Source organism: Myxine glutinosa, chromosome 9 (assembly GCF_964187855.1).
Source record: "Myxine glutinosa chromosome 9, kmMyxGlut1.1, whole genome shotgun sequence".
NCBI lineage: Eukaryota > Metazoa > Chordata > Myxini > Myxiniformes > Myxinidae > Myxine > Myxine glutinosa.
In genome coordinates this window covers 85,264,420-85,288,276 of record NC_136269.1, presented here as the reverse complement: position 1 = coordinate 85,288,276, position 23,857 = coordinate 85,264,420, and the positions used below count along the sequence as shown (strand labels likewise).

The following is a 23,857-nucleotide window of genomic DNA, read 5'->3' as shown; positions in this document are numbered from 1 at the left end:
GCAGGCTGTTACAATTAACTGAGATATGGCTCGTTCTACATCCACCACATGGAGTCGCTCCCTGCAGAACGCCTGAAAGAGCTCAAGAATGACTGTGGTCTTCGTCTCATCCCGGGGTTCAACAACTCAATTTTCACAGATCAGTTCATGGAGTCCACATATATGCGTCTCGGCCATGGGCCAGGAGGAGCCACAGGCCTTGCTGTAAATGATACTCAGATGACAAAGTGGGCACTCAGCTTTGCCATTTGTGGCGAGGTCTGTGCAAGTCTCAACAGAATATCAGATAATGAGCCTCCCATAGCTAAATTTCACAAAGAGGAATCAGCAAAGAGAATTGCAGCTGATAAGGAGGACAGGGCGAGTATACAGAGGACTCTTGCATTAGCTATTGATCCACTGGATACCGACCAACATCCAAATGGTAAACTATTGAACATTGTCACAGGTGAGATGGCACATGAAGACATAAATGCACACAATGCTGTGGACATTGGCCAAACAATGGTTAAAGAGTTCAGGAAAAGCTGGCCTTCAGGTTTCTATGATAAATTATCAAAGCCCATTGTAACTATGCATGACAAGAAGAAACATGTAACATTGGGTGGCAAGAAGTTGTATGATCAGGAAATGATCTATGCGAGGATCATAGGTCTGATGTCAAGCAACCGATCAGTACCCATAGATGCCTGTCTGAGCACGGAGCTTGCTGCCTATCCTCCGGCGCTATTCGACTCAGCTGGAATGATGCGAGTATCACAAAAGTCAAACCTGAAAACTGCTCTCCAAATCACTACCGTAAAATTCGGACTATTAGCCGCAACTTTTTCCCTCAACTTTGACCTCTGCGGCTAAAATAACGATGCGGCTTGTTTATGGAATTTTCCGATGTTGCGGGTTTTCCTGATGACGCATTCAGGCCAAATCAAGTTGTTGTCGTCAGTCTCCAGTCTATGTTTAAATTCACATTAAGTTTCAAAACTGGTTTTGACTCTTCGTGAATTCAAAACTCACTGTAAAAGTGTGCTAGTGATAACTGTTTATGGTTTTTTCCTCCAAATGTACACACGGCCTTTAAACACACGAAACATTCAGTTAATCGCCCTTGCGCAGACAACTTTTCCATCATGCCGAAAACACGACGCAATGCTTACGATGCAGCTTTCAAATTGAAGGCGATCGAACTGGCTATTGAAAAGGGAAACCGAGCTGCTGCCTATGAACTTGGAGTGAATTAATCCATGATCAGACGTTGGAGAAAGCAGAGGGGCGAACTTTCTCGCTGCAAAAAGTCAACAAAGGCTTTCAGAGGTAGGAAATGCCGATGGCCCGAACTGGAAGACGAACTTGAAGACTGGGTTAACACACAGAGAGTGGATGGTCGGGGTGTTTCTACTGTTCAGATTAGACTCAAAGCAAGATCGATCGCTGCAGAAAAGAAAATAGAAGAATTTCAGGGCGGGCAGTCATGGTGTTTCAGATTTATGAAACGCAAAGGTCTTTCTGTCAGAGCACGAACGACTCTCTGTCAACAACTCCCTCCTGACTTCGAAGAAAAAATCGCAAACTTTCGGAACTACACGCAGGAGAAAATAGCAGAGAACGTCATTGCTCCGCAGGACATAATTAATATGGATGAGGTCCCTCTGACCTTTGACCTACCTCTCAATCGGACTGTAAACAAAAAAGGCGAATCGTCCATCTGTTTAAAAACAACTGGTCATGAGAAAACCAATTTTACTTGCGTACTGAGCTGCACGGCATCCGGAGATAAACTTCCACCAATGGTCATATTTAAACGCGTTACGTTGCCAAAGGAGAAGTTTCCAAAAGGAATCGTTATTAAAGTGAACAAGAAAGGGTGGATGAATGAAACGCTAATGAAGACCTGGCTCACCGAGTGCTACGGCAAGCGACCGGGAGGGTTCTTCCACCGAAACAAGGCCATGTTGGTTTTGGACAGCATGAGGGCCCACATTACTGATACCGTAAAAGAAGCAATCAGATCGACTAACTCCATCCCAGCAGTGATCCCAGGCGGCACGACCAAATATCTTCAACCTCTTGATATCAGTGTTAATCGTGCTTTCAGAGTAGCACTGCGTGTCGAATGGGAAACATGGATGACCAGTGGCGAAAAATCTTTCACCAAAACTGGACGTATGCGACGAGCAAGCTTCGCGGAGGTCTGTCAATGGATTTTGACAGCGTGGGGAAAAGTAAAACAATCTACCATCGTCAACAGCTTTCGCAAAGCTGAACTCTTGTATGTAGCAGACGACAGAGAAGCCACCAGCTCCAGCCAGCAAGACTCGGATTCATCCGACAGTGAAAAAGAGGCCGGGGTCAGCGATGCAGCCATAGCAGAAGAAGCTGTGCTTCTGTTGTTCAACTCAGACACTGAAGATGAAGCTTTCAGTGGCTTCAGTGGAAATGATGACGACGACGAATAAATGTGACTACCGGTATTTTTTGATTGTGTGTATTATTGTGTATCTTTGGTGTCGCTGTATTTTTATTTTTGTGTTGCTTTGTCACTGAATTTGTGATTGAATTTGTGCTTTGCGCGCGTCTGACAAGTTTCTGTGGCTGTCGAGTTTCTCACTTTTTGTGGTTAATAAATGGTTGCGGCTTATAAACCAGTGCGGCTTGTGTGTGTTTAAATTCCAGTTTTAAAAAAAAATTAGGGGATGCGGCTTATATAACGATGCGCTCAATGGTCCGAAATTTACGGTACTTCAAAGCATTCAATCTCTACTGCTGACACTGCTGTGTACGATGTGTCTGCTCTGCTGTGGACCATTAACTGGCCAACTGGTGCATTCCAGTTGTATATCGATGCACTCAAGGTCTTTGTCAAGCAGGCATTGGTGGCTGGAAATGTCGTGTTTGTCTTTGATAGATACTTTGATAACAGTACAAAGGCATACTGTCGCCTGCTCAGACAGGAGAAGCAGGGAACCAGCCGAATCCACATACTTAAACCAAACATGCCCACACCACCTAAGAGTGCAATCCTTGGTGTCTGCAAAAACAAGATGCAGCTAAACAGAATGGTTGCTGAAGCCCTGCTGGATCCTGACTTCTACAAACCCGCCACACAGAATGGACATAGTTTGACTCTCGCAGGTGTAGGTGATGTGCCTCTAGAGATTATGATGGGGATATGTCGGGAGCGTACAGATCTCTCATCAAGCCATGAAGAAGCTGATCCCACCCTCGTTCAATATGCCATATCACGGTGTGCGATGGGGGAGAACGTTCAAGTTATCTCAGATGACACAGATGTATTCATTCTTCTCCTCCATTTCTATGTCTCCCACAAGTGTACAAGTCCTCTATTCATGAGCTCTCCTCGTGCAGATCGTTCGATTGTAGATCTAAGAGCCACTGCCGAGAAGAACAAGGACAGGGCAAGGGCCATTCTTGTAATGCATGCGTTAACAGGGATTGATACTGTCGCAGCAACCTACAACATAGGTAAAAAGGTGGCACTCAAGGCCCTTCAAACAATTGACCCACAGAGTTTGTCCATCGTTGGCGATCCTCAAGCCAATCTTACTGAGATCTGCAGCTCAGCAACTGCCTTCCTGATTGCCTGCTTTGGCACAACATATGCTGAATGTAAATCAATGACCGAGTGCCACCTCAAAATGTGGAAGAATAAAACAGGAGCTGGCACATCTATCAAGTTGTGTAGTCTACCACCTACAACTGAAGCAGTAACAGAAAATATCAAGAGAGCGCACTACCAAGTGGCGCACTGGCTGACAGCCATGTCCGGCATACCACCACAACTCAGTCCAAAAGACCATGGATGGGAGCAAGACGGCTCTGTCCTGAAACCCTGCACCATCACACAAGGAACAAAACTGGCCCCTGATGAGATCCTTGAAATGGTACGGTGTGGATGTGAAAAAATCTGCTTGTAAGGGTGGAAATTGCAAATGTAGCCTCATCGGTTGCACAGTGTTCTGTGCCTGTGAAGCTGGCCAACTGTGTCTCAATCCACTGACCAAGAGATCAAACATAGAAGATGAGGGTGATGAGGATGGTGATGATGCCAGTATAGACTCATAAACTAATATCAGTACAACATCTATTAACAATTGTGGCATAAATTTGTAGAATAGTAAAGTGGTCGCTATATTACCTCTTTTGTAAGTGTTTGCATTAAATTTGAGATTTGATATTTCCGTGTCGTGTCTTCTGTGGCCCAATATGAAACCAAACAGGCTTTGAAATTGACCATTACTATTTGACCTTGACTTCAAGTCACTCAAAACACCCTGGTTAATCTATGTATATGCCCATAGACCTAATATCTGGTTAAAAAAAAATCATCAGAACTGGCCTATAAAATGCTGAAACCTTCTATTTTTCATCTTTTTGGGGTCACATATCACATTGACCATGTGATCTTGACCTTGAAATGCATCGGTCACCTCACAAATCGATTCAGCAACCTAGGAAACCTATCATTTGATAGTAAAACCAACAAAATCAACCCATTAGTTGCTGAGATGTGCTAGTGGTTGTTTTTGCTAGATGCGGGTGGCAGCCATTTTGCAAATACGCAAATTTAAAAATGCCACCGCCTAAATTTAATGTTATCATCCAGAAATGTTGACTAGGAGTCCCAAGGATGCCAAAAATGCAAAAACCTCTATGACTTGTTTTTTGAAGGGGTTCAACTGGCTTTCCTCCTGACTAAACCACGTTCAAGCTCAACCACATCATCCTTGACCCTACTCAGCCTCTCTTTTAATGCCTCCCTTACTGTCACCTCTTTCAACCTCCACACCTTCATTCTCGGTTGGTATTTCACCCGCCGAGCTCTCCTCGCACCTTTCACCCTTATGTCGCAGACAACCAAGTGGTGCTGTGAAACAGCCTCCTCCACCGGGATCACCTTTGTGTCCCAGAGGTTCCCCCTATCTCGCCTACACACCATCAGGTAGTCAACGGTTGTCGTCGACCCACCTGACGTGTATGTAACAAGCTTATAATCCTCTTTCTGGAACTGAGTATTACAAATCAACAAATCAGCTCCATCAGCAAACTCCAAAATCCTTTCACCTTCTCCATTTCTCACACCATATCCGTAACCCCCATGAACTCCCTCGAACTCCCTCAAAACCATCCATACTCCTTCCCACATGTCCATTTAGGTTTCCTCCTACCACAACAACTTCCTCGTCTTGCACGTCTTCCATCAGCTTCTCTATCGCACACCAGAACTTGTCCTTCTCTTCATCGCTCCGACCAACCTGCGGAGCATATCCCGAGATGACGTTCACCAAGAGCTTTCCAATCATCATTTTCACCATCATCAACCTATCACTCACGCTAGTCACACTCACCACACCGTCTACAAACTCCTCAGAAAACAGGACACCAACACCATTCACGCCCTCCGGGCACCCCTGCCACACAAACTTGTATTTCTGTCCCTGCCTACCCTTCACCATTCTCACACCACTTCCCTTCCATCTCGTCTCTTGCACACAACACATGTCCACTTCTTCTGACCAATACTTCCACCACTTCTCCTGATCTCCCTGTCATTGTCCCTGCATTCCATGTCTCAAACCTCAGAAACCAATCTCCACTTCGGGCTGTACCCTGCCCATGTGTCGTTGTAATTGTCATGGTTCTCTTTTTGAGGCAATGTTTTTTATGGCCGGATGCCCTTCCTGACGCCAACCCTCTTAGTCGCCTCTTACGACACGCAGTGATATGGTGTACCTATTCTAACCAGGGTACACGTCTTTAACGTTACGTCAAAAACGCGCCATCCCTCCAACGGACGTTAAAGGTGAGCGTCCCAGCCCCTAGCAATAGCTGGTGAACGTTAAAGCTATCACACTGTCTTTCAAAGAGAGTATGAGATAATCACTGGCTCCCTGAAGAAATTAAACTCCAGCACTGTCTCTCGCCAACCCGCACTCAGCATGTTTGCAGAGTATATATACCAAGAATTCCCACCTCGAGATAAATGAGGTCTTCCTTCTGCAGTGAAATGAAAATAGGCTGATGTAAATTAATGGAAGCGAATGTTGGAAAATATCACCCTAATAGCTGGAGTCGAAATTTGCAGTTTCAACGTGAACATGGAAAATTTGACCCTGTGGTGGTCAACTCTACAGGTTTTACCCTGCCACAGCTTTCAACAGAACATCCTGTTGGCACAACTTTGAGAATAATAAAAAATATGGTTTTAATGACAATCATCTGAAGCAGTTCCCATGGTACAACCACGTGGGTGGTGGCTGAAAGAAGCAAATTAAAATCCTAATGAATGCACTCAATGCCAAAACCAGAGATGCTAGCATGCAGTCTAAGGCAACATCTGCACATCGAGTAAGGCGAGTAGATGGAGCGTGTTCTCTGCATACTCTTGGAGCCGTGTGGAGCCGGCAAACTTTGGCACATTGAGGCTTTTGTGTGGGATTTCAAGTGTCTCTGGACAGTAGAGATCATTCAACATTAACCACACCAGATCAGGTTCCAACTTCACGAGGTCTTGAAACAGCCTGCCAGGTGGATAAAAACCAGAGGGATCAATGGACAGAATGTGGGAATACAGACCTGTGTGCAATCAATTTCATCAGGTATTATAAATATCTATGATAATATGAAGATACATATTGTTGTAGTTGCCTGTTCCATTTCAGTTGCCTGGTTCAAATTTGGCGAGTTGTCTCAATGTGACTAACGGTCTGCCGATTCGAAGCTCCTTGCTGGATCACATGTCTAAAATCCACCATACAGTGCAGATTGGAGCACTGAATCGATAGAGTACTATGCTAATGAGCACCACCGTCTCGTATCCTATTAAGCCGAGCAGGCCTGAGACACGTGGCACTGTCTTTATATGTGGCTTTGACCGCCGCGGTCAATTAATCACTCGATGGGCTTTTCCTAATCACCAAATGGAGGACCACGCCAACCAGAATTCACCCCAAGACCAGGTACAGTGCCTGCAAAAGTATTCGCCCCCTATCAAAATGCCACATTTAGATAAATTACGAATTATGAAGAAACAATTTTTCCAAATGAACTTTTTATTCACAATTGAAGAGATCAAATCAAAACACTTATATTTGAAGGAAGTTTCAGGTCAGGAATACCTCCAAAAAATATGTACAAATCAAAATTCACTGGTTGCAAAAGTATTCAGCCCCCTTCGGTCAGTACTTGGTGGAAGCACCTTTAGCAGCAATAACTGAGTTTTTTGGTCGGTCTCTACCAGATTTGCACAGTGAGATGGTGAAATCTTTGTCTATTCTTCATGGGAAAATTGCTCTTGTTCTGCCTAGTTTGATGCAGATCGTCGATTTATTTCCTTCTTATTCAGCCACTTCAGTGTGCCTTGAGCTTTGTGCTTCAGATCATTGCCCTGCTGAAATGTGAATCTCCTACCCAGTTTCAGATTCATGGCCGACTCAAGCAGGTTTTCATTAAGGATTCTCCTGTACTTTGCACCATCCATTGTCCCTTCGATCCCGACAAGGTTGCCAGTCCCTGCTGATGAAAAGCAGCCACATAACATGATGTTGCAACAACCATGCTTGACAGTAGGGATGGTGTTGACTGGGTGATGTGCAGTGTTAAGCTTGTGCCAGACGTGACGCTTTGAATTTAGACCAAAAAGTTCAATTTTTGTCTAGTCTTTCTTGTCTAGACATATGTTTATGTCTTTCTTGACCACAAAACTTTTCTCCACATGCCCGCAGTATCATTCAGATGCTTTTTCGCAAACTCGTTTTAGATTATTCTTTTTCAGCAATGGACTCTTTCTTGCCACCTGTCCATAGAGGCCAGCTTTGTGAAGGGAACGGGATATTGTTGATTGATGAACAGTGACACCCATCTCAGACATAGAGCCTTGTAGATCTTTCAAAGTCATTGTTGGATTTACAGTGAATCCCAAAGCAGTTTCCTGCTTGCTTGGCTGCTGCGTTAGGATGGGCGACCTGATCTGGGTAGTCTGGGTGGTATGATACGTCTTCCACTTCTTAATGATGGATTTCACCACACTCAAAGGGATAATAATGAGTGACTTTTGAAATCTTCTTATACCACTCTCCTGAATGGTGTTTCTCCACCACTTTATGTCTGACTTCATTGGAAAGCTCCTTGGTCTTCATATTTGCTTGTTGTTTGACCAAGTGAGTTGCACCTTAAAACTCCTTAGACAAGTCGGGGAGCTTAATTTTTAATTTAAACCACTGATTACATGCAGGTGAAATCTATTACATGGATTTTATAACCTTACAAAAAAATAATTTGCTCCTGAAGTGATGTAGGATCAATTAGGCAAAAGGTTTGAATACTTGTACAACTAAGAATCATCTGATTTTCTCTGCTAATCTAACTTATTCACATGTATCTGCATTTTTTTGGCTTTATCACTTTGGAGTATTTTTTGAAGAATATATCTATTTATATCTATATATCTATATACATGTATTTATATATATATATTTATATATATGTATATATATATTAGGGTGGTCCCCAAATGAATGGGAAAAAATTAAATTCATAAAAACATTATGATCACCCTGCCATTTTTTTACATAGACGTAAAGAAGTTAACATACAAAATTTCAGCAAAATTGGTTAATATTCAGAGGTGCCACAAGTGGCCACTAGTAAGGTGAGGATTGGTCCCGGGTAGACCAATGTGAAGAACTTCTCGAAACCCCAAAACAGCTCCAGTTCCTGAGGGAACAAGCAAGTGACGTGAAAACGACAGACATGAGGGGAATAAAGGACAATGGAAGGTTCCCCAGATGGGTGAATCATAGCACACTATGGATTAAGGACAATAAGGTGACACATACGCACTATGCAGTGAGTACACACATAAAGCTTTTTTAGTTGAACAAAAGTGGTTAATTTGATGCGTCGTTTGTATTAACATTAAATAACAAATACACTATAGTGTACTGTATACTGTTGTGAGCTCAATCTGCAATGGCTTTGTGGCACCTCTAAACGTTGTCCAATCTATACCAAATTTTGTATTCTAAATTCTTTCAGACTATGTAAAGAAATGGCAAGGTGATTGCAATAAAATCTTCAACTTCATTTTTCGGGACCACCCTAATATTATATATATATATATATATATATATATATATATATATATATATATATATATATATATATATATATACAGTGGTACCTCGGCTTACGAGTTTAATCCGTTCCGTGACGGAGCTCGTAAGCCAAATCGCTCGTAAGTCAAAGCAAATTTTCCCATTCAAATGCATTGAAATGCTATTAATCCGTTCCAGCCTCAAAAAAAAAACACCAATTTTTTTTGTTAGGTGCTTTTAAATAACAAAAATGTACTTTATAAATAACAAATAATGTATAAACAAGCACGACCTCGTATATACTGTACATAATACAAGAGAATGTAAAGAAATAAACTGGTTTTATTAAGCAGAGGAGAAGAGCATGCCAGGTGAGGTGTGCGTGTTGTCGACTTGGCGAGGCAGTACGATCGTACTCCTTCTACGATATGTACGATTTTGAAGCAGAAGGAGTCCATAAAGGCTATAACGCCAGCCAAGGGCGTTACGATTATTTCAAAGCTCCGGACCTCTATCCATGAAGATATGGAGAAGTTGTTGTTTGTGTGGTTGAAGGAGAAGCAGCTCGCAGGAGATACCGTGACCGAGAGCATCATGTGTTTGAAAAGATTGAAACTCGGATATCGAGCGTGTTCCACGAGTATCCACGAGGTGTTTTTTCTTTTTTCTTAATCTCGGTTTCAGTGAACTTTTGCTCTGTGCTCACGTGTACTGTACCTGTACCTGTAATGGTACGTCAGAGGATGGCACCTGTTGTCATCATATTAAGTGCAAGATGTTCTGCATCGTAAGTTGGTACACCGTGGTCTTTCGGCGGTGTTTAAGCCGGCCGTCTTGGCTTCTGTCACCATTGGCATTGAGTCTTTCGATGTAGGTAGGTCGTTGTGTGCCGGTGCCTTGGCCGAATTCCTTCATTGCTGCATTGTTAGCTCACCTGGTTTTTTATACCACATCTTTGGTTATCGGACCAGCGAATGACGTCATCTCCTCCAAAGTATGGCTTATTCTCACTTGTCTTGGACGATCTTCTACTTCTAGCCTTCCACCGTGCATTTGGTGTCCACTGTACTTACTGTACAGTGCCTGGTAAAATTGATGTAATGGGTTTTTGACCGTCAACGCCATGAACCGTCATGAACCGTCATGAACCGTCAACGCCATGAACCGCTAACACTCAAAAGCCCATTTATCGCGCCTTATAAAGCAAAACGCAAACCGAAAGCCATGCCTCTCAAGCGAGGCGTGCTTCCGTGGTCACGTGATCCACAGGTGTAGCTCATTATACCCGCACGCGCGACACGCTTTGGCGGTCACGTGACCAGCCACTCTGGAGGCGGGGATCCCCGCCGATGACGTCACCGGCTGGAGCAAGGAGATTCCTCGCTCATGTATTTCGACGATTGCGTGTTTTATATCCAAGCAGAGATGCTTTCACGGCAAGATAACCGCGTGACCGGAACCGGAAGCCACAACCGGAAAATTCAAAAAAATAAATTTTTTGAGCTCGTACATCGGATCTCGGCTCGTATCCCAAAGCAACAAACCGCCCGAGCGACGGCTCGTATCCCGAAAAACTCGTACGTTGGGGCACTCGTAAGCCGAGGTACCACTGTATATATATATATATATATATATATATACACATACATTTATATCTATCTATAATTCCAGTAATCTCTGTGTGTATGTTTGTATGTTTGTATGTTTGTATGTTTGTATGTTTGTATGTCTGTATGTCTGTGACCGCTGTTTCTCGACAACCACGGGTCCGATATACTTGAAACTTGCCAGGTATATTGCTGGGGACCCGAGGATGTGCCTTTTCAAGGTTTCATATTAATCGGAGAAGTAGTTACCGAGCTATGTCCAAAAAACGATTCAACCAATCAGAGAGCAGCGAGCTATCACGTGTGCCGAACGTGGCGAACAGACTCTGCCTCGGACGGCACATTTGAGAGCGTATTCATTTATTTCACGTTGGAAAACTATGTTGCCGTTAAACTATGTTTTAAAACTAATTAAAACTAATTTGCGATTCATCGTAACTGCGATTTGCGACCTTCCGGACAGTGAAGACTGCACTTCCGGCAGCCAATCACAGAACGCGTTATTGCGTAGGCGTGGCCGATGTGAGAGCGAGCCGAGCCGAGCGCGTGCGCCATTACGGTTCGTAATTCGATTTCTTCCGGAGAAAATAATAATTTCTCGATTTCTTATGCGCATTATTTCTCCCAATTCAGTCAGAGCGAAGGGCGGAAGCGAAGAGCGTTGTTTTTTTTGTTTACGGGCGTACGGGCGTACGGGCGGGGTAGAGCGTACGGGTAGCGTTATTTATTTTTTTTGGCAAGGAACGGGCACCCACGTACGGGCATGCCCTAGTATATATAAACATGCATTTATATATATATAAACATGCATTTATATATATATATTCACATACATTTATATATATATATTCACATACATTTATATATATATATATATATATACACATACATTTATATATATATAAACATGCATTTATATATATATAAACATGCATTTCTATATATATAAACATGCATTTATATATATATATTCACATACATTTATATATATATATATTCACATACATTTATATATATATATATTCACATACATTTATATATATATATATTCACATACATTTATATATATATATATTCACATACATTTATATATATATATATATATTCACATACATTTATATATATATATTCACATACATTTATATATATATATACACATGCATTTATATATATATATTCACATACATTTATATATATATATATTCACATACATTTATATATATATATATTCACATACATTTATATATATCTATATTATAATAGCCGTAGATGATTCTGTCTGTCTGTCTGTCTATCTGTTGGGTGTCTGTCCGGGGTGTGGCTTACTCGGTTTGCAGAGTAGCTCCACCCATAGCTCCACCCATTCTGGGAGTGGCTATAAACAAATATCCACCATTTTATTAACTCGCATAGCTTTGAGTCCTGTTTTGTAGGCCCGTGGTGTCTTGCTCTCCCCCAGTTTTATTTCAAATCAAATTCGATAAATCATTTCATTTTTCACAGTCGCTAACATAGTTTTAGACTCGGTTGAAAAAAAACGGGAAGAAAATCCGATGAAAGTTGCCGTTTATAGAACGAAATGAATTCTCAAAGGCCTGTAACTTCAAGGCCATTGAGTCTCTCTCACGCCTTTATCTCCAATCTAACTCACCATATGATTTCATTTTTATCGATGGTTTTACTTTTAGACTCGGTGTCAGCAATAATTGAGAACAATCCACACACGCGGGAAAATGCAGAGATATATTTTTTAAAATCGCGTCATGGTGTATCATACACCGCCCAACATGACACCGCCGGCAATGTGTCGATATATATTAAAAATTCGCTTTTGCTTTTCCGTTATGATATATTACTATTTCGTTTGATGATAGTCGTCACAAAAACGTCAACAATGATGCCGACATATATTTCTTCGTTTTTATTTCATTCAACATATTAGCCGGAAGTAAAATATGTTTCAGGAAATTACCGAGAGATATTTCTTCGTTTTTTTTATTAGTTATGTGCGCATACACTTTAAATAGGTTTATTTGAAATCTTTAATTTTCCACAAACATTCCACACACGCGGGAAAATGCAGAGATATATTTTTTAAAATCGCGTCATGGTGTATCATACACCGCCCAACATGACACCGACGGCAATGTGTCGATATCTATTTTAAATTCGATATATCATTTCATTTTTCACAGTCGCTAACATAGTTTTAGACTCGGTTGAAAAAAACGAGAAGAAAATCCGATGAAAGTTGCCGTTTATAGAACGAAATGAATTCTCAAATGCCTGTAACTTCAAGGCCATTGAGTCTCTCTCACGCCTTTATCTCCAATCTAACTCACCATATGATTTCATTTTTATCGATGGTTTTAGAGTCGGTGTCAGCAATAATTGAGAACATTCCACACACGCGGGAAAATGCAGATATATTTTTTAAAATCGCGTCATGGTGTATCATACACCGCCTAACATGACACCGACGGCAACGTGTCGATACATATTAAAAATTCGATATATCATTTCATTTTTCACAGTCGCTAACATAGTTTTCGACTCGGTTGAAAAAAAACGGGAAGGAAATCCAATGAAAGTTGCCGTTTATAGAACGAAATGAATTCTCAAACGCCTGTAACTTCAACTTCAAGGCCATTGAGTCTCTCTCACGCCTTTATCTCCAATCTAACTCACCATATGATTTCATTTTTATCGATGGTTTTGGACTCGGTGTCAGCAATAATTGAGAACATTCCACACACGCGGGAAAATGCAGAGATATATTTTTAAAAATCGCGTCATGGTGTATCATACACCGCCCAACATGACACCGACGGCAACGTGTCGATATATATTAAAAATTCGCTTTTGCTTTTCCGTTAAGATATATTACTTTTTCGTTTGATGACAGTCGTCACAAAAACGTCAACAATGATGCCGACATATATTTCTTCGTTTTTATTTAATTCAACATTATTAGCCGGAAGTAAAATATGTTTCAGGAAATTACCGAGAGATATTTCTTCGTTTTTTAAAATTAGTTATGTGCGAATACACTTTAAATAGGTTTATTTGAAATCTTTAATTTTCCACAATATAATTTACTTGCCATTTATCATTTGATGATTACGAGACAAATTCCTCTTGAGGATCGTGACAATTCATGCGCTGCGTGGAAACTTCTATTTCCAAAATGAATGAGACGATCGATGAAGAACGCAGACTTGAACAGGATGCAGCAAGAAAACGAATGAGACGGGCGAACGAGTCCATCGACGAACGTCAATGCAAACTTGCGGGGTCACCCGTGGGAATCCCACGGGCATGGATGTGTGTGACATTTCGACATATTGAGTTAGATGCTGCACATTCATTTTTACAAAATGGTTACTGGCAAGTCATCAGATCCAGAAATGGTGTAAAAACCACCGTTTAGAGGCCATTTTTCCCCGCAAAGCGGGGGTTGGCCTTTTCGGGGACCGTGGTAGTTGTTGTTTTTTTGTCCCCTTTTTGAAGCAATGTTTTACGGCCGGATGCCCTTCCTGACGCCAACCCTTTTTGCCGCCTTCAACGACAAACAGGGAATTACCAGTGAACTGGTACTCAATTAGCCGACCTCGGAAGGATGACAGGCTGAGTCAACCCCCCTGGCATTAATTCGGCGATCGACCGAGATTCGAACCCAGGATCCTAAGCCGGCACCCTAGCCGCTAGCCCAACACCAGAAATGGTGTCATGAACACAATTTATTTACGCACAAGCACAAAAGCAAGACGGGCCGATTTCCGATTCCGACGGGCCGACGGGCGAGACGGGCCGATTTCCGATTCCGACGGGCCGATTTGGAGCAAGAAAAAGAACGAGACGGGAGAAAAAGGAGAGAAACGAGACGGGGAAAGCCGATTGGAGAGGCGAGTGAGGCGCGATTGGAGAGGAGTGTGAGGCGCGATTGGAGAGGAGTGTGAGGCACGATTGGAGAGGAGTGTGAGGCGTGATTGGAGAGGAGTGTGAGGCACGATTGGAGAGGAGTGATTGGAGGGGAGTGTGAGGCACGATTGGAGAGGAGTGTGAGGCACGTTTGGAGAGGAGTGTGAGGCGCGATTGGAGAGGAGTGTGAGGCGCGATTGGAGAGGAGTGTGAGGCGCGATTGGAGAGGCGTGTGAAGGATTGGAGAGGAGAGGAGTGTGAGGGATTGGAGAGGTGAGGGATTGGAAAGGAGAGGGATGTGAGGGTTTGGAGAGGAGAGGAGTGCTAGGTGGAGAGAGGAGAGTGTCAGGTGGAGACAGGAGAGTGTCAGGTGGAGACAGGAGAGTGTCAGGTGGAGAGGAGTGAGGAGTCACATATTATGTGAAATAACTAAATTCACACCATTTCTGGATCTGATGACTTGCCAGTAACCATTTTGTAAAAATGAATGTGCAGCATATAACTCAATATGTCGAAATGTCACACACATCCATGCCCGTGGGATTCCCACGGGTGACCCCGCTAGTATATATATATTCACATACATTTATATATATATATTCACATACATTTATATATATATATACACATGCATTTATATATATATATACACATGCATTTATATATATATATATATATATATATACACATGCATTTATATATATATATATATATATGTATATATATATATATATATATATACACATGCATTTATATATATATATATATATATACACATGCATTTATATATATATATATATATATATACACATGCATTTATATATATATATATACACATGCATTTATATATATATATATATATATATATATATATATATATATATATATATATATATATATATATATATATATATACACATGCATTTATATATATTGTTGCGGATTTGTAATTGTTGTAAATATCACCCTCTGTAAGTGTAATGAATTCTTGTAAATATCTCCGTTTGGTGTGTAAAGGTCAAAGGTCGTCCTCCTTAGTTACTTCATATACATACACGTAGCCAATCATATACCCTTTTAAATAGTTATCTCCTTATTCTATGTAGTTGAAGGCTCTGTTCCCACTAGTTGACTGCATTGCACCGAATTCAAATAAGGTAGAATCCCCTGAAATATCCCCATGGCCTCCGAAAACCTGCCAGCAAGGCGGCGTTCGCCGCTGCTGCTTTGGGGTTGTGTTCTTCGCCGCAAGACTCCATTAGCCACGAGGTAAACTCGGAGAAAAAGGGGGAGGAGCCACCTTGCAGGCGTGTCTCCGCCCCTCATCATCGGAAGGAGGAGTGAGCCAGCCCTTGCCGACCAACCAAGGATGAGTGGGTATGGCTCAAGAGGGTGGGGTTATAAAACCCATTGCATCAGCCCCCACGGGGAGATGCGTCAGAGAAAGAACCCATCACGCAACGCCCCCCACGTCAGATGCGGCAGAGATCGCAGCTTGAACCATCGGAGCTTGAACCCTCGCAGTTTTGACCACGGCAGCTTTGAGCGGTGACGGCAGTTGCAGCCTCGAAGCAACGTCGCCGTACGAGAGACGGTTGAGGAGAGTCGGCGGCTGCCCAACTCGAGCCGCGATCATCCCAACCACCCGGATCCTTCCCGCCTCGTGATCCCACCTCCTCGTCCGTCCAGCCATTCCTCTGCTCCAGCTGAACCTTCCTCTCCTTCCCGCCATTCGTTCCTGCCTCCATTCCCCATTCGTGCGAGTTTGATTGTCGTCTGTTTTGTGTGTCTTGTCCTGGGTTAAGTAAGACTGTTTATAGGTAAGCTAATATTTGCACTGTGTCTTCTTACTCCTTCTGTCTTTATTTTATTATTCTTCCTCCTTCCTTGGTTTCTTTTTGACTTGTAAATAATAGTAATAAATCATATTTGTTCTTCTTACTTTTGTCTTCTTCTTCTTCTTCACATCCGTTTCGTCCTTGTCTTTTCCCTCATTGAATACCTGTGGCGCGATTTTGGCCAACGTTTAAGGATCGGGTTTAGTTTCTGTTAAATGGTTCGTGCCGCGGTTGCTAAACTGCTCGGCAATTAACATCTGTCCGCGGACGCGAACGGGGTTGCGCACCTGCCTTTCCGGAGGGAGCTGTGCAGCATCAGGGACCACGTCGGCCAGTCATAGACGAGGGGATTAATCCCCCCTCGATAAGGGGAACAGAGGCCGACGTTGGGTTCCGTAACAATATATATATATATATATACACATGCATTTTTATATATATATATTGTAACGAATTTGAGAAGTGTAACGAATTTGAGAAGTGTAACGAATTTGAGAAGTGTAACGAATTTGAGAAAGTGTAACGAATGTAAGAATTATGGTTTTGTTGTGTGTAACTGACCCTCGTAATGTAAAGAAAGGTCGAAGCTCGTCCTCTTAGTTAATTCCATAAACCTACACACAGGACACCATATATCCTTTTAAATAGTTAGTCCCTTATTCTATGTAGGCTAAGGAGGTGTTTCCCAATAGGTTGACTCTTCATTGCACCGAATTAAATAAGAGTAGGCCCCTCCGACGCCCCATGGCAGCTTCCAAGTGCCAGGTTTGCTGCAATTGACTCTTTAGGCACTTTGCTGCATTTTCATCTGCCATCCACTTTGCTGCATTTGACTCCATTACGCACGAGGTAACGACGAAGAAGAAAGGCGGGTCTCCACCTCGTCATAGAGGGGAGGAGTAAGTCGGCCCCGCTCATCCAACCCAGAACGAGGGGTTTGGCTTGAGAGGGCGGAGAGAGAACGCTTAGGGGAGGTTCGCAAAGGGTGAAGGGCGGGGCCTATATAACCCGCCGCGGGACGCTCCCCACGAGATGAGCTGAGAGGAGGGATGCGTTCCGAGTCCAGGAGATGCGCTGGAGATGAGCAGGTGTGACCAAGCCGCCGTGAGACGTGCCGCGCTGCAGGAAAAACGGACCGAGGCAACGCAAGGAGCGCGCGAGGCAGCAGTACGGAGAAAGGAACTTCGCCCACGCAGTTTGGGACCAACGACCGCGGCTCGGCTTCTTGACGGCGGTGCCTTCTGGCCCGACCGTGCCCAGTACCCGCTGAACCGTCCTTGCCTCTCAAAGCCACCCATCTCCAAGCCATTCCTTCCTGCCTGCATTTCCCCATGTAAGTGTGATCGTCCGTCTGTCTTTAACGTTGTCCTGGAGTTTATTAATTACCTTCGCAAAAGCGGAAGGTTATGTTTTGATCGCTGTGTATTTATTTGTATGTCTGTGTGTGTGTGTGTGTGTATGTTATTCGCATAACTCAAAAAGTATTCAACCGAATTGCATGAAATTTGGTGGGATGATTGGTTATTATACGGGACACATTTGATTAGATTTTGGGAGCAATTGGGTCAAAGGTCAAGGTCAAGGTCACGAAAAGGTCAAAATCGTATTTTTGTTGTTCTGTTCCCTACACTCCCATGCCAAGTACAGAACAGTAGCTGCGGCGAAGGTATGCGCTCTACCAAGTGCCCGTTCTAGTTAAGCTTGTATAGGTAAGCTAATGATTTCACTGTGTTTCCTGCTCCTTCCATTTTTTGTATATAACCTTGACTGCTCTCTTTGCTTTGGCTTGTGTAAATAATTAATAAATCCTGTTATTCCTCCATACTTCTTCTTCTTCTTCATTCTCGTTCAGTCGCTTTAGTGGTTTCAATATTGAGTGTACGTGGCGCGATTCGGCCAACGTTCAGGAATCGGATTAGTCGGGCTAACTGTTCGGGCGCGGCGGCCATCCGCTCGGCAAACAACATCCTCGCCGCGTCCGTAACAATATATATATATATATATAATTTGATTTTAAAGCATCATGAAATCAGCTCAGGTGGCATCAAAATGTGAAAATTGTGGAGGGGGTGGTGGGAGGTGAATACTTTTGCAGCCACTGTATTTTTAATAACAAACAGAATTGTACGACCCCTTGTCCAACGACCGAATAGGCGCCCCAAAAAATCAGCAAACGATCGGGAGATTCTTGAATTATCCAAGCTTTATCTGGGCCCTCAGATACACCACAAGAGGTTGACCAGATTGGGACAAGATTGAAATACAAAAGTCGCGTCCGGTAAGACGTAGCTTGACCCAATCATGACACACAAGCGGGCAAAACACAGGTCATGCCGCAGATCGATCCTGGCGTGGAGAGGAGAGTGGGTGTGGCTTGTGGGGTGGGCGTGGCAATGACGGCAGCACAAAAAGATACTGCATCAAGGAGAACTCCCACAGGAGCTACAATGCAGACTCCCCTAATGAGGATCCTGGGCATATACTGCCCACCTCCCCTCCCCCCCCCCCCCCCCCCCCCGCTGCTCACGCTTTTATGTGTTATGACATAACCTCACACGTTGGCCCGAAGGTCCATTTGATGGGTGGACGACCGCCCATCTAGTGGTCTCCCGGGCAATCCCACCCCTCCCATTGAGCTGTCTGATGCGCCACTTTTCCACCTAAACTGAAGGCTGATGGCCTACTCAGCCACTAAAAAAGACATTGAAGGATACGTCCCAAAGGGTAGAAAATTTAAATGAAACGTTCAAAGGGATGGCAGTTTTTAGACACAGACACTGGGAAGGCTGGATGCATCTGTCTCGACATACAAACGACGCATATCTAAAATGATTAATTACCTCACGCTTCCTCAAAGGCATTGCTTAAGGAAATAACGGAACTATACCAAGTAAATATTACCCCCTAAAAGTCATTTTGACAACAATCTTACTATAATTCACCAAATGTCTGTCTGTCTGTCTGTCTGTCTGTTCCCATGTACTGCAAAAACGGCTGAACGGATGGCAACGAAATTTTGGGTGGGTAATCCTGTGACCCCCTGGAGTAAAATAGGCTATATTGTTTTTCCAATTTTTTCCCCAATTTTCCAGTTTTTCCAAACACGATGGAATAATATTTACCGATATGAACAGTGATGTGGCTTTTATTGAAATTCCACAAATACTGTTTAGATTTTGATGATTTGCGTGTGATATGATTCAACGGATGTTTATATAAATCGTTTAAAATTTAAAAAGCCTTCATTTTCTGATATTTTGCCTTTTCATTTGGGCCTCCAAATTGAAGCCCGCCCTACCGTTGCTTGTATGTACAATTGACACAAAGGTAAGATGAAGTCGTGTGATAAGAGAGACAGATTTACAACAATAACAAAGTAATACAATGAATTCAAGCCTTTGCAGTATACAAATGCATATCCATACCCGATGGCAGACTCCTGTAAATGTTTTGGCTGCCGATTGCTCAGGTAGGGAAGTGCTGCTGCAGCTACCTTTTCAATATCCTCTGCAACTGAGTGGACACATATCGGTAGAACTTCAAATATATTATACAGACCTATCTCTATGCAAATAAACTAATCTTCACTCCAAGCACTTTGTTGAAAAGCCTCAATTCAGAATCAAGCTACTCATTCAAAAAAAACCTTAAAATATAATAATAAGACCAATAAGAAGGTAGAAACCATACCGAGACCTAGGGCCAGGCACATTGGACCAATGCTCTTCAGCGCAGCGTACTGCAAGCGTGAGGCTTGAGTGTATGAATACAGGGCACCCTCACGTGCACTGATCATTGCCTGATTCAACAAGGAGCTCGACAGACGAGGTAGAACTTCTGAGATGACACGGTGGCGGAGAAAATCACCGCAACTCTGCGCCAATATACCCAACAGCTGCAGCACAAAATTATCAATAAATCAGCATCAATATACAGTGCATTCAGAAAGTATTCAGACCCCTTCACTTTTTTCACATTTTATTATGTTGCAGCCTTATGCTGAAATCGTTTAAATTCATTTTTTCCCTCATCAATCTACACTCAATACCCCGTAATGACAAAGAGAAAACAGGATTTTAGAAAGTATTGCACATTTATTAAAAGAAAAAACTGAAATATCACATTGACACAGGTATTCATACCCTTTGCTATGACACTTGAAATTTAGCTCAGCTCCCTCCCATTTCTCTTGATCATCTTTTAGATGTTTCTACACCTTGATTGGAGTCCACCTGTGGTAAATTCAATTGGTTGGACATGATTTGGAAAGGCACACACCTGTCTATATAAGGTCTCACAGCTGACAATGCATATCAGAGCAAAAACCAAGCCATGAGGTCGAAGGAACTGCCTGCAGAGCTCACAGACAGGATTGTGTCGAGGCACAGATCTGGGGAAGCCTACAAAAAAATCTCTGCTGCATTGAAGGTTCCCAAGAGCACAGTGGCCTCCATAATTCTTAAATGAAGAAGTTTCGAACAACCAGGACTCTTCCGAGAGCTGGCCGCCCTGCCAAACTGAGCAATCGGGGGAGAAGGGCCTTGGCAAGAGAGGTGGCCAAGAACCCGATAGTCACAAGGGCTGAGCTCCAGATATCCTGTGTGGAGATGGGAGAAACTTCCAGAAGGCCAACCATCACTGCAACACTCCACCGATTTGGGCTTTATGGCAAAACAAAATGTGAAAAAAGTGAAGGGGTCTGAATACTTTCTGAATGCACTATAGCAAGCTTTGTACTTGTATGTACAATGGTACACATTTGCACTGTATGAAAGTTTACTCATCAAAATTATTGATATATGGACAAATAATCTTATATCAAAAGGAAAGATTCCTTTAAGACGTCCCTGACTCCTTCGTATCTCTCCCTGGTTACTCCCTCCTTCGGTATGATCGACTTGAGCCTCGTCCTGGTGGCGGAGTTTAACTCTACATAAAATAAATCTGTGTACTGCTTTTGCACCTCCAAAACCCCATGAGTACTTCTGGGTATAGCTTCCCCTCCACTACCACCTTTTGTTCATATGTGTGCTGTACCATCCACAAAGCAGTGATGACTCCTTTTACATCTCACTCTGACAACATGGACCAACTTCTATCTACACATCCCAGCTCTCTCTTCCTCATATGTGGTGCCTTCAACTGTCACCATGCCAGCTGGCTGGGTGTGGGTACCTCTCGCACGTGCCATGGCATCTCGGCAAAGGAATTCTGCGACTCATTGGGACTGACACATTGACACAATCTGTCAATCAGCCAACATTACCGCTTCACACAAAAAGGTGCAAAAACAGATCCTTGCAACGACAGACCAATCAGCCTGCTCCCAATCATCAGCAAGGTCACGGAATCACCATCACTTCAGACATTAAATCCTTCCTCTTCTCCAAAGGCTTGATATCAGATCATAAATTTGGATTCAGACCAGGTCATTCTACTCTTGACATGCTGCTTCTGCAGTTTCAACAATGGATCGAGGTCTTCAACACCAGACAGGAAACCAGAGCCGTCTCCCTTGACATATCGCGTGCCTTCGATACGGTCAGGCACCCCGCCCTGCTCACCAAACTCTTCTCTTATGGTATCTATGGAAATCCCCACGCATGGCTCGTGGACTTCCTCTCCTGTTGTAGTCAATGTGTGGCTCTAAATGAAATCCTCTCATCTCCTCTTCCTGTCCAGGCTTGAGTTCCTCAAGGCAGTGTTTTAGGCCTGTGCTTTTTCTAATCTTAATCAATGATCTCTCCGACTCTCTGGAAAATCCTCTTTATCTTTGTGCTGATGACTCTACCTTCTAGCTCTCCATATCTCAATCCTCACATCGGCTGGCAACAGCCCCTTCACTCTCTGCAGACATGGATAAAATTACAAGCTGGTCAAACATGTGGAAGATGTCTTTCAATCCTGACAAATCACATGCTCTCACTATGTCTCTCCAAAAAGACCGTCTGGAAAACCCTCCCATCTACTTTCTCAAAAATCCTCTCGAAGAAGTTCTATTACTCAAGCTTTTGGGTCTCACAATCTGCCATGATCTTTCCTGGAGAAACCACATTTCTAAGGTGGCCTATAAAGCCAGATGCCGACTGGGCATTCTCCATCATACAAAGTCCTTCCTTGGCACTACTGAACTGCTCACCACTTACAAAGCTTTCATCCGCAGCTTGGAGTACTGCTCTCCCCTCTGGGCTGGTGCTCCTGCCTCACACCGAGCTCGGCTTCACGCTGTAGAAACCAAGGCTTTCAGACTCATTGGTATCTCCCGCGATGAAGATTATTCTGAGGGTCTTTCACTCACTCACCACAGGCAGGTTGGTGACCTTTCTGTCTTCTACCGACTCCTCTCTAGCCTTGCTCCCCCAGCTTTCTCTGTTCTCTGTCCACCAAATATTCCTACAGGTCACACAAGATCTGTCAGCAACCCTCTTCTGATGAAACTGCTAAAATCGAGACTCTCTGCTCACCTTCACTCTTTAGTTCCTCTTTTTTCCCACCTCTGGAACAAACTCCCTCACTCTCTTAAATCCCACTCCTCCCTCCAGGTCTTCAAAATAGCTGTTCACCACCATCTCATATCTTCCTCCATCCAAAACCTTGATGTTTTCTACCCCCATTAATCCACCCTGAACCCACCTCCTTCAAATTCCGTTTTCTTTCCTGAAAGCCCCTGTAGTGTCCATCTTGTTTATCCCGTGAACCCTGCCCAAGCCCTCTCCCTTCCACAGATGTCCCTATTCCTTACTCTTCTTCTTCTCCTCCTCCTCCTCCTCTCTCTCTCTCACTCCCATTGTTATACGTTCTATGTGTTAGCTCTTATAAGAGCCTCGACTAAGCATACTATATGCTTAGTGATGTGCACCACTCGACTCGTGCAACTCTCGACAAGAGATCTCGCGAGATCACGGCGAGGTCACGTCTTTTCGAAGCTGCTCCATGCGCTCACGCTCTCGAAGCTAAGTGATCTATCACAATCGTGTTTTTGTCGAGACTGTATCTATCTTTCGGTGTGTGTACCTATAGCGTATCTTTTGGAAAATTTTCGGTGCTAATTTTTCGTACATGTATACACAATCGTCGGTTAATGGTATCGAGTATTCTGTGGCCTAGTACTCGTAGGCTTAGACTACCGTACCGTCTCCAACCTTGTGGTTTTGTTTTTCTCTAAGCGATTCGTCGAATGCGCTGAAATTATTTTCGTTCTCTGTTTCGTACCAGTCGTTCACCCCGTACCTCCTTGTTTAATATCTGTACTCACAAAAAAAAAAAAAAAAACCCAAAAAATATATTTCCTTCCCAGGTCTTATTCGTTTATTTGTTGTTCTTTTTGTTCGTTCGTTCTTCGTTCGCGATCACGCAGTTAGAAATGTATAATCTCTCCCCT

At 43.2% G+C, this 23,857-nt stretch overlaps 1 protein-coding gene across 4 annotated transcripts in view; it reads right to left on the bottom strand.

Annotated features, from left to right (window-relative positions):
- Positions 1-6,195: 6,195 nt before the first annotated feature.
- The window catches only part of TTI1 (TELO2 interacting protein 1), a 42,110-nt gene continuing 24,448 nt past the window's right edge, over positions 6,196-23,857 (bottom strand). For 3 of the 4 annotated variants that reach the window (XM_068128899.2, XM_068128895.2, XM_068128898.2), the window contains 3 exons: positions 20,167-20,371; positions 19,902-19,989; positions 6,196-6,536 (listed from right to left, as the gene is read on the bottom strand). In XM_068128899.2, coding sequence (XP_067985000.2) covers positions 6,341-6,536; positions 19,902-19,989; positions 20,167-20,371 — 489 coding nt within the window. In that variant the 3' untranslated portion in view covers positions 6,196-6,340. Of the gene's footprint in view, positions 6,537-8,516; positions 8,731-19,901; positions 19,990-20,166; positions 20,372-23,857 lie in introns of those variants that run through there. The other variant, XM_068128897.2, reaches the window with a different exon arrangement.